Consider the following 14,111-nt stretch of genomic DNA (forward strand, 5'->3'; position numbering starts at 1 on the left):
ATTGCAGATCTTTGCTGACACTAGGTCTCTTGGGGAAGTTGGGAGTCGTTCATTTGGAATTTCACATTCTACTTTGCCTCATCATCAGTGTCAGTCTTGGTAGCCAGTGCTCGAAAGCCAAGGGTAGATCATATCGGAATACGATGGACGCATGCACTTTCCAATCTGCAAGGTCGGGAATAAGATGCTGATTCTGGAAACGAGTGAGAGCAAGGTTCAAGACTCTTGGTTATCCCTCCCATGAGGCAAAACGACTTTGGGGTGAGGTTGGGTTGCATGCTTCGGGGAGGAGAAGAGCCATTGGGGGCCAAATGAATTGGGTGAGGAGATTGTTGATCTGGATCATATGCCAATGACCGAGAATCTACCCGATGCCTATTGGTGGAGAAGAGTCTTGTCGAGTAATATTTTATGCAGGATAACTTATCATGGAGTTGTTCTCGTTCACAAGCGAACCATGAGATACCAGGCTTTGGCCGATATGACGAGATATGGGATTGACGAGTAAGACAGAGCTGAAAGCGAGGATGGGACTTGGAAGGACGGACGCGTGGAAAAGACCCGAGAAACGAGAGACGAATCTGCAGGGCAAGGATATATAATCCTTGCCCTGCATTGACCGATCTTACATATTTAGAGAGGCCCTGGCTATGGTTATAAACATGGCGATGTGAGGATAGACCCCAAAGTCCCAATTTGGTCAACCAAGTCAAGCCAAGAGAAACGCAACGTGTCACTGCTTGGTGAACAAGTGTTTCATTTATTATCCCGTAGCCTGTGCAATACAGTACAATATACTCGGTAGTATAAGGTAGTATTAGATGGTGAGTATTGTATAAGGCTGAGATGATTTTCATAGCAAATTGCGGAGCGGCCAGGAATAGTTAAACTTGGGTTAACCCACAACAGGCCAACAGCTCCGAGAGAAAGAAACAAACCAACCTCGGCCGTGTTGCTCAGCCTTTGTTATGGAGTTGCAGTGCAGCTGCAGCTCCAACTGCAAGAGAGAGCAAAAGAGAAGAGGTGAGAGGTGAGGTTGAAGTCTTGGGCCCCAAAATAACTAGTGTCCGTTGCTGCAGCGCTTGGCATGGATACTAAGCCTACAAGCCCCAGCAAAAGTGCAACCTCAAATTGCTGCTTATTAGTTGAGGCTGGTGCTGACTGGTCGGATATAGAACATCCCTACATATAATCCTTGGATAGTGCTGACTGTGTCGGTACGGTACCTTGTTCGACAGTCTGAGCATTGGACTCCTACACAGCAGAAGTAGAATTTGGCTAATAAGCTGACAGTGGAGATTAGGAAAATCCTTTGAGAGAAAAAGACTTTTCTACTGTGCTGCAGTGTACAGTACGTAGAGTACTTTGGTCAGTTGTAGTGGTTGGTGGGAGAATCTAAGTCTAGGCTTAAGCATAGTGGCCAACTCTATCTTGAAACTAACAAAGCCCGAGATCACGACTTACACATAGTCTATACAGTATGATTTACAGTAACTTCACTCGAGCAAAAGAACCAAAAGACAGCAAAATATCAATGCTTCGTGATGCTCATCTCAATCTGAACAGGGCAGAGTTGTCTAGTGGGATCGCCGAGAGAGACAGAGACGAAAAAAGTGAGCGGGCTTTGGCCATCTTGGCTCCTTTGTTCACCTTCCAACCCATGCATCCTCCACCAACAAGACAGGCCCATATACGTAGATACGGGAACTCGTAGAGCAGATCCACAGATAGAAACAGGTGGTGTGCTGAACCGAAGCAGCGAAGCAGAGCTGTGCGTTCCCTCAGCCCCCAGAAACTCACTCTCAACGCCCCCCATCCTCCATCCCCTAGTCTCTTGACCCAAAGCCAAGAGATGCTCGAGCTGTCTGCTGTCAGCCCTCCTTATCCCGTCTTTGTCTAGCCCTGCCTCCTCCAATATCATCCATCCCATCCCTTCACCTCCCCTGTCATGTCATGTACTGCCCTATGGGTTCGCCGTGGTACAACGGCAAGGTAAAAGGGACGAGGGTTACCGTTCCCGTCTGTTGTGGACTGTGACACTTCTCTCTTCATTACTCAGCTCCTCCCGCCTCGTTTCTCCTCCTACTCCTCCTATTTCTCTCGTTTTGTTTCTGTTTTGTTTCGTCACTTTCACTCTTGACCCTAGAAACCTGGCTTGCTATACTCAAGCTGTTCCTCAGTTTCAACTAATTCACAATGGTTTCAAAGTCATTGCTAGTCCTCACGGCGGCTCTCGCCACGGCCTGGGCTCAGACAACAACAGACGAACCTACAGCAACAGCTGAGGAGTCTTCCACAGGAACTTCATCTGGAGAGGCTGTAACACACACTGTCAATGTTGGAGCAGTAAGTTGACATCATGAACACATAAAGACACATCAATGCTAACTAGTATACAGTCCGGTCACAAGTTTACGCCAAACGAGGTCAAGGCCGATGTTGGTGATATCATTGAATGGCGCTTCTATCCCACCGACCACTGGATTATTCGAGGCGATTATGACAACCCATGCATTCCCTATGAGTATATCGGAGTGAACCGCCAGGGTTTCTCAAGTGGCACACAAAAGGTTCAGGCCATCACCGACGATGTAAGTTGATCAAGTCTCTCAGCTCAAGTCTAGACAAGATGTTGACACTCAAACAAAGGGCCCTCGATACAGAGTTCGTGTAAACAACACCGATCCTATCTTCTTCTACTGCGGAGCTCCAGAGTCATGCTCCAAGTGGAAGATGATGGGTGTTGTCAACCCTGTAAGATATACACTCTTACATAAGTGGTACTTATGAACTAACATGACATCCAATAGTCCAAGAATGAAACAATTGAAGGATGGCTCAAGAACGCGAAGGACGTCGACATGCAACTACGACCCGGAGACCCTTGGCCGAAGGAGGGAGAGTCAACTTCTACTGGCGCAACATCTGAACCGACCGCCGACAACAGTGACGAAGATGACGAGAGCAGCGGGAGCGGCAAGAAGTCTCTCTCAACTGGAGCCATCGCTGGTATTGCCGTCGGTGGTGCTGCTGTTCTTCTCCTCGCTGGTGCCCTTCTCTACCTCTGTGGACGACGAGGTGGCTTCGACAAGGCCTATCGCAAGAGTTTCCGCAACAGCGTTCCTCCTGCTCCTCCAGTTGTCGAGAACCCTTACTCGCCTCACCCAAGTGTCGCTGATCCCTGGGCTGGCCAGAAGAGCCCTGGTCTCGTGGCTGCTCCTTACGGGCAGAGCCCTCCTCTCAGCCCCCACCACTCGATTCCCTATGGAACACACCCTGGCATGGTCGCTCAAGATGGAACCCCCATTTCATACCAGTAAGTTTCTCTGTTCTGATTCTCATCTGCCTATTCTAACCCTTCACAGCGAGGGTTATCATCACCCACCCATGGCCGCTTCTCCCGCTACAACTCCCAAGCCTCACGAGCAAGTCGCCCCCGTGGAACTCCCTGGCTCTCCAGACCCCAACCATTCTCCTCTCCCCGCGTACAACAACAACAATGACGGAAGGGGATTCTCATGGAACGGGGATGAGCAAGGATACCGTCCCACGAAATAGTTGTCACGTATACGAAATCCAGCAAGGCAGGTCGTACATATTACGGTGTATGCGAATCACTATAAAGCGGCGTTCAACGGGAGTGTCATGTTACACGGGAGTTCTGTAAAGGAAAGCATTTTGTGATGATGCGGTTTTTGTGCTTTTTGTGAAAATTCACTTATACTTTACGATATCAGGGATTTTTAATCTTGTGGATGGCTTAGGGATATCGCATACCTCATACCCTTGACTTGGATTCAGTTATTTACAATTATAGCTTGTTACTACTATAAAAACAATAAGTTATTTCACTGCACGAGTTTATTCAAGTGTACCAGATTCAAGATGTAAAGACACCAACCATAGATGTAAAACTCAATAAAACTCGCTGGAAAACAAAGACTTGGATAAGATGAAATTGAATCGTGCACTGGGAGATTGACTCGAAACAACAAAGAATTCGCAGTTGGTGCTGAAATTGCTGAGGTCAATGCCTAGTCTCAGATCCTCGACAGCCAAGCTCAATTTGATCATCGAGTGAAGAGAGCACAGGAGAAACTTGAGCCGCTGAGGTCATATGAGAACAAAGAAAACCCTTGACGACTTGATCCAAGTCGTAATTGACTGACGAAACTGATCATGTTTGCACACTACGGACATCGCCTAACACAACATGGCCGAGCAATGATCAGTGCAGTTTGACCAAGCAAGCCGATGGTATGCAGAAACAATTCACTGCTTAGAAAGGCCAATAAATTTCAAGGTAAATGAGGCGATAAAATACGGCACTCTACCGACGAAACTTTACAATGAACTCAGGAGGTTGGTTCGATCATCGTCGTTGGGACCCTGAACCAAGGCCTCAAGGTTTTACTTCTCAAGCAACTGACCAAAGAAACTCACCGAGAATCATTTCTATATCATCATCAGTCATAGGGTAAGTTGTGTGATGCCACACGCCGTCAGGCCGAACAGTCATACTTGGCAAAGTATGGTATGGCAGAAACCCTAATTGGAACCAGTTGGTGTGGCTTCACCGAACATGACAATACATCAAGACATGCTTTCACGAGAGACCATTCACAGTGTGACCAAATACTCGAAGAGCCGAACCGCCTTTTTAATTTTCATAGACCGTATTTATCCCATTTTTACAGAGACCCAATCCAGCCATGAGTGGCCAATCCATCCACGCCAGAGACACGTAAGAACTGGTAAACAACCCGTGCGTAGCATCTTCGAAATTCGTGAGGGGGCGTAACCGTGCAGATCTTTAGATAGAGATCGCTTAGTCGAAGAGACCGAAGCCCATATCCTCGTCGGACTCCTCCTTCTCGGACTCCTTGTCCTCCTCCTTGGCCTCCTCAGCGGCACCGCCAGCGGCAGCAGCACCACCGGCGGCGGCACCACCAGCACCGCCGGAGGGAACGGAAGCGAGCTTCTCAGAGCCCTCAGCAATGAGCTGAATGGTATGTTAGTACACTGCAGTCTCGTAGCGATCATCATTGAATCTTACCTCCTGGATGTCCTTGCCCTTGAGCTCGGAGATCAGGGTGTTGAGGCGCTCGTCGTCGGCCTCAATGCCAACGGACTCGAGAACGGCCTTGACATCGGCGGCAGAGGGGGAGGTGTTGCCTCCGAGGCCGAGAAGAAGGTAAGCTGCGAGGTGCTTCATTTTGATAGTGGTTTCTGATTCCAAAGATATTAGAAAAAAGTTCTTGTTGGAAAGATGTTGCAACTCGTCGAGTCCAAGCAGGGGGGTAAGGCACAGTTATATACTTACATCTGAAGTCGGAAGAGAACACGAGAAATCAATCACTTTAACCGCAAATTGGGCGGAGACTGAAACCTTCGAGTTCGGTGGTGAGGTTGTTCGGTGTGACAAAAAGTAGAAAAGTTCGCGATCCCGTAAAGGCGATTTTTGATCCTGTGGGAACCAAAACTTTGGCGACACTGTGGTCACGTGTGGCGGGGTTTTTTGGGCAAGACTCACGCCGAATGCACCTGAACCTTGAGACTTGAGACTTGAGAGGGTCATGGCGGGGAGAGATCGGAACAAGACAAACGCCGGATCCGTTGGGCGCACAGCCACAGACACCACATTCCCCACGTGACTGCGTTCAGCTTGTGGCGCTTTCCTGATTCCATGGCCTCGCCCATAAAGTTGGCTGTTGACTGATTCTTTGCTCTTCACTAACTGTGTGTTTTCCTCTTCTTTTGTTTCGTGATCGCCTGTATTTCAGGCGTATTTGATGAGATTTTCGAGCGAATACGACCACGAATAGCCCCTCTATCGACTCTGCGCCTCTTATCACCAGAAAGTCTTAAACTCGAGAGTTTAACGACGTCAAAAAAGTGCCTGACGACAGACCGAGTGAACAAGCTTTTGCCAGCCGCTCAATGACTCACAAGCCACGCCTGAGGCTACTTGTTCCTCTCTGTCTTTGAGGACTCGAGTCAACTGATATTTTTTAAAGTTTTTTTCAACTACATTAACGACGCGATGCCGGTGAGTAACTCCCCGGAGGCAAACTTCGTGAGTATCAGGAAAAAGTTGACCATGGCTTTCAAGATTGGAGACCTCCTGGCCCAGATCAGCGGTGGTGATGAGGGATCTTCCGTACCCCCCAAACAGGGCCTGGTCCGGTCCAACACGTTACCCAAAAGGAAGGCCGACGATGATCCTCGATCGAGTATTTCAAAGGCACCTCGAGTGACAACATTATCCAGTACCGTGGCACCACGAACGATACAATCCCCTACTGCTGTCTCAAGACCCAACCTCCCATCACGACCCGCCGAAAGATCGATACCCTCACAACGACCCTCGAACCCCTCGAATGGTAGTAGTAAACCTTCCGTCTTGTCGTCCAAACCCATGAATGGGGCTAACAGGGTCTCCAAGCCTGTTGCCCCCAGCAGACCGTCACCTGGTCCTGCCAGTGCACCTTCAGCACCACCGAAGAAGGGGTCTTTCGCTGAGATTCTTGCTCGGGCTCAGAAGGCCCAGCAATCAATGGGACAAGTTGGCAAAATCCAACACAAGAAGGTTGAAGGTGGTGCGTTGAAGAAGGTCAAAGATGAACCGCCTGCAAAGGTCGATCCTCGAGCAGCCAAAAACATGAAGCAACGTCCAGCATCTACTCACTCAGGCTACTCCGGTACAGCGAAACCAGGTCAAAGGCCAACTCAACGGAATGGTGTACCTGTGTCTGGAAACGGAAGGGATCCGCGCAATGGAAAACCCCTACCTCCATCAAAGGCAGAACGTGGCAAGATGGCCGGCAGCAAGTCGTCAGGTAGAGCTGCACCCCCTGAGGAAGAGACCAAGAAGGTGAAGAAGGCTGCCATGGCTACGACTGGTTATACTGGCACAGCCAGACCCAGACCAGGAGGTGACGCTGGCAAGAAGAAGGAAACCCCTCGCGGTGGCGCATTACTCAGTGCCCCACGGGCTCCTCGTCCATCACGTTCAAAGTCACGATTTGAGGACGATTACGACGAGGATTTGGATGATTTTATTGACTATGACGATGAAGAAGACGACGGTGGTCCACGATATGATTATGCTTCCGATGGTTCTTCAGATATGGAGGCGGGCATGGATGATATCGACGACGAAGAGCGGCAAGCAGAGCGACTTGCCAAGCTCGAGGATCTCAAAGAAGAGCGGCTCGAGAAGCAACTCAAGGCCGAGAAAGAGGCTCGTAAGCGACAGGCCTTGGAAGCCTCGCGTGGTCGGCGCTGATGATGGAAACATCTCAACGCCTCTTTGTGCCATCTATTTGGTCACTCACCTCAGCTGGGTCTATCGTGCTTGGAGCTTGCCCCCATAGCATCGGACATTATTACACCTCACTCACCTTTGGATACCTGCATCTTTCTTCCTTACTCGAGATTTCTTCATACGCAAGCAACGGTCGAGGAGTTTGTTAGTAAGGGGCGTTTCACGAGCTTGACTTTTTCACCACATCTTCACAATTACACCCCTTTGCACTTTGCGTCCGATTGTTTTAGGTTCAGGGGCTACATTAGCGACGGAGTTGTCATCTTTCCTCCCCCATTCTGTTTTCCTTTTGTTACGTCTTCATTTTCAGGGGTGGTTTGCATGGTTTTGGCAAAGGACACTGGCGATGCGGATGGATTAAAGACAAGAAGGTGATGAAATCATCGGAGCTTTTTTTGGCCAGGGATGGCAAAGTGGATGTACTGTAGACAGAGATGGATATATGTAGACAACGCTTCACAATGATATCGTTGTCTAGAAGTAATTGTTAAACCTCACGATTCCTACGACACCCTATCCTACACGCAAGACTTTCTATCTCGACGTGATCTGGTCTTGCGACTCTGGTGTTGTTACCTCAGTTCCTCATTCTATCGCTACGCCGTTAGCACAAACTTGGAGAGTACAGCGCACTCGCGCGATCATCGATATCTTCTAGGTTGTTATTTTACTGCAAACCAGTTGATACACTAGTCGTGTGTAACCATGAAAACCACAACTTTGCGGCGTCTATGGGTAGATCAATTGTTCATGCTGAGAAAGACTGGCTGGGCAATGCGCATAACAGAAGCATGAAGTATATATTTTCCGATCCCAACAAGTCTAAAATTTAGACGCCATTAATGCCCTTGACTGATTAAATAACGCCTCATTTTCCAGCCCAATCCAAAAGCAATGCACCCCATGAACGTCGCAACAAATGTGGTAAATAATCTTCAGTGAAGCTCGTCACTGATATAGCCATGCTCTTGAACAATGTTTAGACAACCTGACATCGTTTGGGTGCGTGAAAAAGGTGCAGAAACCCACAGTAAGCTCGACGTTAAGAATCGGCTGTTATACTTATACACAGTATATAGGGAAAAGGGATTCCAGGCCAGGACAACTATCCTTTTAAGGGGTACCAAGCCACAATCTGACGGGTCAGATATCTGTCAAGACAATATCAGGCCAGTACCGTGACATAAGTTGATCAAGGAAGATCGTCACTCTTGGACGACTTCCCACCAGTGCTTCCATAAGGCCTCAAGTTCCATCCTTGATATGGTTTGACTCCCTGAGTGCTGCTACCGTTGGCACCAGGGATAATGGACGGAGGTGGGTTATGACGAGGTAAGTTGGGCTCTCGCTTGATAGGTGGAGGGGGAAGGGATGCCGATGCAGCAGGAAGAAGGCTTGAAGGAGGCGGATGGGCCGGTAGGTCGGCCTTGACTGGCTGTGTCTCCTTTTTGACCTCAGGCTCCTCAGGCTGCATGAGCCCCTTTTTGCGAAGATACTGGATTGACTGAAGGACAGTAAGATCTTCTTGCTCCTTGTCGTTGAGAATCAAACGTTGCTGAATAGTGAGCCGTCCATTGTTGGCCTCACGATCCTTCATGGCTGCTTCGCGGACTTCAGGGTCGTGGACGAAGCGGCACTTGCCCTTCTTGCCACATGTTCCACCAGTGGAATAATATTTGCAGTGCTTGGATACATCGGCTTTCTTGGCCGGCGGAGGAGGCGGGGGAGCAACATGGGCACGAGTAGACATAACTTCTGGCTCGTCATCTGTTGACTCCTCTGATGGGTCTCGCATCTCGTCACCTTCGTCACCCTGTTCTCGCTTTCGCTTGATCGACGACTCAACTTTGCGCAACTGTCGTCTGAGTTTGTCGGCTTGTTTTTCTAGCGAGGAGGCCTTGTCTTCGCCATTCTGTGCCAACTCGGCATTCTTCTTGGCTTCTACGCGAGCCTTGGTGGGGAAATGCTTCTTTCTCTCCGCTAGGAAAGAGGCAACATCTTTCACACTATAACTGTTAGCAATATTATAGCGGAAGGGCTACTAGTACTTACTTGAGTGTTTCTTGTCCGATCAAGTCCGTCAAAACCTTCTCCTCACCTTCGTCATCTTCAGACTCCGAATCCATACCAGGAGTGAGGCCAAGAGTGTTGGTCTTGCGCTTCTTCTTCTTTCCCAAAGTTGGGGTTTCGGATTTATGATGAGCAGATTCGTTGTTTCCATGTTTCTGGTGACGTGACTTGTCATTTCCATGGTGACCCCCGCGACCTCGTGTGTTCCCGTCACGAAATCCTCCTCTACCGCGGCGGTTGTTGTGGCCGTAGTAGCCGTCCTGATGATGACCAGGGGGCAGAGGGGGGCCAGGGTAAGCCGGATACTGAGGAGGGGGATAGTGAACTGCTCGTGGGTCATGAGGATAAGGCTGACCATAGCCATTAGCTGGTGGCATGGCTTCATGCTCATAGCCAGGTCGCACGGGACCATTTAACGGGGGCTTTGGGCCATTGCGGTCATTGTAACCGCCGCGACCTCTCCCGTTGCTATAAGGGCCTCCAGGGGGCTGTCCACCACCACTCCACTGGGCCTGGTTTGGGGGAGGTGGCCCTTGGTAGGGGTAGGCCTGTGGAGCGCCGTAAGGTGGCTGTTGAGGGTATTGGGAGGGAGGGTATGGCTGGGCAGGATAGTTGGGATGGTAATTGCCTGGAGGCATAGAACCTTGCGGATGCCCATGAGGAGGATGCCCGTGCTCTGGTCCCCATTGAGGCTGCGGAGGGTAGCTTCCTGCAGGGGGATGCGCGGCACCGTAGGGGGGCGGGTTGTGATGGGGAGGATATGGCTGGCCATTGTATTCATAATGGCCTTGAGGGGAGCCGTGGTAGTCTCCACGACCGCCATTGTAATGGCCACCGCGTCCTCGTCCATGATGCCCTCCTCGACCCTGGCCATGTTGAGGGTATGATGGAGCTTGTGGCCCATAGGTTGAAGTTCCACCAGAAGAAGGCGGCGGTGGCGGAGGTGGAGGACCGTAACCGTAACCTGACATGGTGAAGATAAGTGTTGATGGCAGTAGACGTAGGGGGTTCGATGCTTAGATGGCAGGATTTGAAGATCGCGAAGGGAAAAGTCGAATTTTCAGTTGGGGATCGAAGCCTGAAGGCGTACGTTTGTAATTGAATCGATTGTTTGTTCGCCAAGTTACTCGATGGAGCGTCGGGATTCAGTGAGACGAAAGTCGGGAGTGGTAAAAAATCTAGGGAGTTGCTCTGACCGAGTAAAAGTTTACGTAGGATAAGATAAAACGAGAAAGAATTCGAGTGAAAGAGAGTAGGAATCAGAGTTAAAATATGTTGTTGGAACTCTCAGGCCGGTAATTGGGGCAATGGCACCTGGACTGCAGTTGCCCGTTTGTGATGCCCTTTCCAAAAAAAGACGGCACGACAATGATTGAAAGACGGAAGGAGCTTCCTCTGGAGCGCCAGACGGTGACGAACTTCCCTGTACACCGCAGTCGCGGTTGGTGTACCAGTCTTCTTTCAGAAGGCGGTGGGATGTTTGAGGCTTCAGGCTAGCCAAAAGTGGCTTAGCGGTACTGGCATTCTTTTCTGCCGCTTTCAAGGTTCTTTGGACGCTGAGAAACACCCTGAGGCTGGTAGGCAAGAACTTCATAGAGCTGAGTTTCTTTTCATAAGCCTTGATCGATCTTTTATATCTTCTTTTTATCCAAGACTGACCACAAGACTCACACTGGTCATTTTACCAGCACTCGGTGTTCCAATGTTCATCCTGGTTTGTTTCGCCCTGCTATGAATGCATGAATGAAGAACTCATAAGTTGTTTAGACGAAGATCGCCGACTTGGTGCAAATTGCGCCGGAGGATTTCTCCAAGCGCAGCATAGACGCAATCGAAGACAACATCAATGCTAAATACTCTAATAAAGTGAGATTCATTTTACTCATCGCATATTGAATCCGTGACTAACAGGGCGTTGCAGGTTATTCAAAAGATTGGACTTTGTATCTGCTTGTACGATTTGCAGTGGGCTTCAGAAGGTCTCATTGGTCATGGCACAGGCTTGGTGAACGTGAACAGTGAGTAGAAGTGCACTTTTAACTTGAGGTGAAGCTAATGGAGCATCGCGCAGCTGAGTTTCGTATGGTCGTATTCCGCCCCTTTAAAGGTGAAGTCATGATTGGCAGAATACGAAGTTCTACACCCGCAGGCATCAATCTGAGAACGGACTTCTTCGACGATATCTTTGTGCCATTTGAGGAGTTACCAGAGGGTGCTGAATAGTGAGAAGCCCGTGATGGTTTGCATATGCAGATGCTAACACCGTGCAGCAATCACAGCGAACAGCTCTGGATCTGGAACCTCGATGAGGACCGACTCTTCTATGATAACCATGAGATGGTTCGTTTTCAAGTAATTGATGAGGAGTGGCACGATCAAGCTCCCGCTGGACCAACACAAGCCGAAGATTCACCTTTGAAAACTCCGTACCGCATCAAGGCCAGTATGGCAGCTGAAGGATTAGGCGTATGCCTCTGGTGGGATGGAGCATAGTGTTGGATAATGGACTGAGGAATTATGGAAGAACATGGGCCCAGGAAAAATATGTCACCGCGTTTTATTTGGCGTATGTACATTTGCTCGTTCTATGAATCTACGATTTGATACCCGCCAACAGACGTTCCTCAACGTTGTCCAGCACAGAGTAGTGCTCCACAACGTTCAAGTTCTCAATCTCGGCCACGAACTGCTTGTGGGGGTCTTGTCCAGGACCACCCATCATGGGGTTAGGCATCTGCTGCGCTTGCATTTGCTGGGCAACCTGGCTAGCGGCTTCATTGTGTTAATGGATGGTCAAGGAATTGTTAAATCAGGACGCTTACCGTTGTCACTGCCAAGAAGGAACACATAAACAAACTGGAGACCGAAGATGCAAAGGAAGTACCAGCTGATACTGGACATCCATCGAGGATCCATTTCCCTGGTCTGAACACCAGCCTGGAGCATGCTCTTGAACTTGATAGTAATGGGAAAGGGTAATTTCACTGAAATGGTTAGCATTTTCCAGATTCAATGATGAAAGAACATACTGATGACGTATCCACTGAAAAAGGCGTTGATCCAGCTCATGATGAGCGTATTGGGGATAATCATGGCCATATTATTCTTCATCATACCCATCATGCCGTCCATAGCGCTGGGATCGGACAGAGGGTTGGCAGGAGGTTGGCCCTTGCGATCAGGCTCCTTAAGGTATGTCCCAGCCTCGTAATTGGTTGTCAGAACGTCACGTCGAGATTCGAAGGCCTTCTGTGAGAGGACATGGTGGTTGGTTCGAAGAGCTACGCCCCGAGCAAGGTAGCGTTGCTCACGCATCGCCTTTTCGTCCTGCTTCTTAGGTGCGGTCGCCATAAGGACAGATGCGTAATGACGAAGCACACCAGTCAAGACCATGACAATGGTGATGGGGATAAGGATCCAGTAGCTACAAGCTCAAGTTAGTGGCTTCGTCCATTGGCGGACCATTCGGGAGGCGACGAACAATAACTGAGGATCCCTATGAAGGGTCTGAACCGGAGCTTGCGCCATGATGCCGATAGTTGCAAACGTGGAATAGCAGCGTTGGGAAAGGCGAAGCTGATGTCGCGTTGTAATGGTGCTGTTGAAGATGTGAGGTTCAAGGTCGTCAAATAGCCACGATTCAAGGCAACCGACGCCACATGTAAGCGGAGCTGCATGATTGGTGGCGGTACACTAACGACCCTGGAGCAGCCACAATTTACAGAGGACTTTAGCTGTTGGGCGTTAGACTTTCAATGAAGGGACAGCTATCCACATGCTTCGCTTCGGCCCCACGACAGCCCAGACTTCCCATGACAGCGAGTCTCGATACTTACATAGAAAACGACCAGTTTCTTTAGCAACATACCACAGCATTCAATTTCCCCAACACAAGCCATTGCGCGCTTATATATATCATGGCCAACGCCGCTGAAAAGATCTCGGTCTATAATCTTGCTGGTAAGCTCTCTAGCTCCTTATAAGCTCTTATACGAGACCATCTTCTGACACGGTGGCTCTTCGCGACACAGACCTCAAGAACACATCCGACGATGCTATCCCCAACTACCTAAACTCTCTCAAGTTTCGCCAATCTCATACCCTCACCGATGTTCGCCTTGCGCTCGGATACACTGCTTTCGGTGTTGCAGCTGCTTGTTTCCTCTGGGACTACAAGCTAGGCTTTGAGAGCACGAAATACTACACAGCCGCTGCTGTTACGCTCTACACCTTGATCAATGGGGCCTTGACACTATGGATTATGTTCCGTGAAAAGGGTGTTGTATACGAGGGAACTTCACCATCAGGAGAGAAGGTCAGACGCAGTTACTCGCATCTTCGTTACAGTCTACTAACATCTTTGTTAGATCTCCATCAGCAGCTCTACAAAGAAGAACGTCCCCATCTACAACCTCACCATTACCGTCACTGATAAGAACTCGAAATCTACCGTTCACAAAATCTCCAAGCCTTTCAGCGGCTGGTTCGACCAGACTGGCCAATTTGTTGCTGTTCCCTTCCAGGAGCTCCTCGCCAACTCAGTACCTTTGATCGGCAAGCGAGATCCCAAGCGTGTTACCGTCTCTAAGGAGCTGTTGGATGCCAGCCCTGATGTTCTCGATGCTATTCTGGCTGCGAACGCCACTGGTGCCGAGGCCGCATCCACACCAGAAGTAACTGAGAAGAAGGGTGGCAAGCGACGCAAGGCGTAAAA

The 14,111-nt window shown here is 49.5% G+C and overlaps 7 protein-coding genes across 7 annotated transcripts; 4 read left to right on the forward strand and 3 right to left on the reverse strand.

Moving 5' to 3' along the window:
* Positions 1 to 2,196: 2,196 nt before the first annotated feature.
* On the forward strand, positions 2,197 to 3,558 carry FTJAE_12458 (uncharacterized protein; the record flags this gene model as incomplete). The annotated part of the gene is made up of 5 exons (XM_037345505.1): positions 2,197 to 2,346; positions 2,400 to 2,591; positions 2,650 to 2,754; positions 2,811 to 3,316; positions 3,366 to 3,558. The coding sequence occupies 5 exons, from the start codon at positions 2,197 to 2,199 to the stop codon at positions 3,556 to 3,558; spliced, it is 1,146 nt and encodes a 381-aa protein (XP_037200487.1).
* Positions 3,559 to 4,828: 1,270 nt separating this feature from the next.
* Positions 4,829 to 5,215, reverse strand: FTJAE_12459 (60s acidic ribosomal p2; the record flags this gene model as incomplete). Its single annotated transcript, XM_037345506.1, has 2 exons — positions 4,829 to 5,002; positions 5,057 to 5,215. 2 exons carry the CDS (start codon positions 5,213 to 5,215, stop codon positions 4,829 to 4,831), a joined length of 333 nt encoding a protein of 110 aa, XP_037200488.1.
* An 885-nt stretch (positions 5,216 to 6,100) lies between these two features.
* On the forward strand, positions 6,101 to 7,288 carry FTJAE_12460 (spt2 chromatin; the record flags this gene model as incomplete). Its single annotated transcript, XM_037345508.1, has 1 exon — positions 6,101 to 7,288. One exon carries the CDS (start codon positions 6,101 to 6,103, stop codon positions 7,286 to 7,288), a length of 1,188 nt encoding a protein of 395 aa, XP_037200489.1.
* Positions 7,289 to 8,519: 1,231 nt separating this feature from the next.
* On the reverse strand, positions 8,520 to 10,368 carry FTJAE_12461 (uncharacterized protein; the record flags this gene model as incomplete). Its single annotated transcript, XM_037345509.1, has 2 exons — positions 8,520 to 9,333; positions 9,380 to 10,368. The coding sequence occupies 2 exons, from the start codon at positions 10,366 to 10,368 to the stop codon at positions 8,520 to 8,522; spliced, it is 1,803 nt and encodes a 600-aa protein (XP_037200490.1).
* Positions 10,369 to 11,099: 731 nt separating this feature from the next.
* Positions 11,100 to 11,890, forward strand: FTJAE_12462 (RPC25-DNA-direcred RNA polymerase III; the record flags this gene model as incomplete). Its single annotated transcript, XM_037345510.1, has 5 exons — positions 11,100 to 11,111; positions 11,165 to 11,263; positions 11,319 to 11,415; positions 11,469 to 11,619; positions 11,668 to 11,890. The coding sequence occupies 5 exons, from the start codon at positions 11,100 to 11,102 to the stop codon at positions 11,888 to 11,890; spliced, it is 582 nt and encodes a 193-aa protein (XP_037200491.1).
* Positions 11,891 to 11,990: 100 nt separating this feature from the next.
* On the reverse strand, positions 11,991 to 12,925 carry FTJAE_12463 (DUF850 domain protein; the record flags this gene model as incomplete). The annotated part of the gene is made up of 4 exons (XM_037345511.1): positions 11,991 to 12,169; positions 12,220 to 12,381; positions 12,427 to 12,821; positions 12,879 to 12,925. The coding sequence occupies 4 exons, from the start codon at positions 12,923 to 12,925 to the stop codon at positions 11,991 to 11,993; spliced, it is 783 nt and encodes a 260-aa protein (XP_037200492.1).
* Positions 12,926 to 13,314: 389 nt separating this feature from the next.
* FTJAE_12464 (microsomal signal peptidase subunit) lies at positions 13,315 to 14,109 on the forward strand (the record flags this gene model as incomplete). The annotated part of the gene is made up of 3 exons (XM_037345512.1): positions 13,315 to 13,357; positions 13,429 to 13,712; positions 13,765 to 14,109. 3 exons carry the CDS (start codon positions 13,315 to 13,317, stop codon positions 14,107 to 14,109), a joined length of 672 nt encoding a protein of 223 aa, XP_037200493.1.
* Positions 14,110 to 14,111: the final 2 nt, after the last annotated feature.

This window comes from Fusarium tjaetaba (assembly GCF_013396195.1).
Source record: "Fusarium tjaetaba strain NRRL 66243 chromosome Unknown NRRL66243_c0000337, whole genome shotgun sequence".
Taxonomy (NCBI): Eukaryota; Fungi; Ascomycota; class Sordariomycetes; order Hypocreales; family Nectriaceae; genus Fusarium; species Fusarium tjaetaba.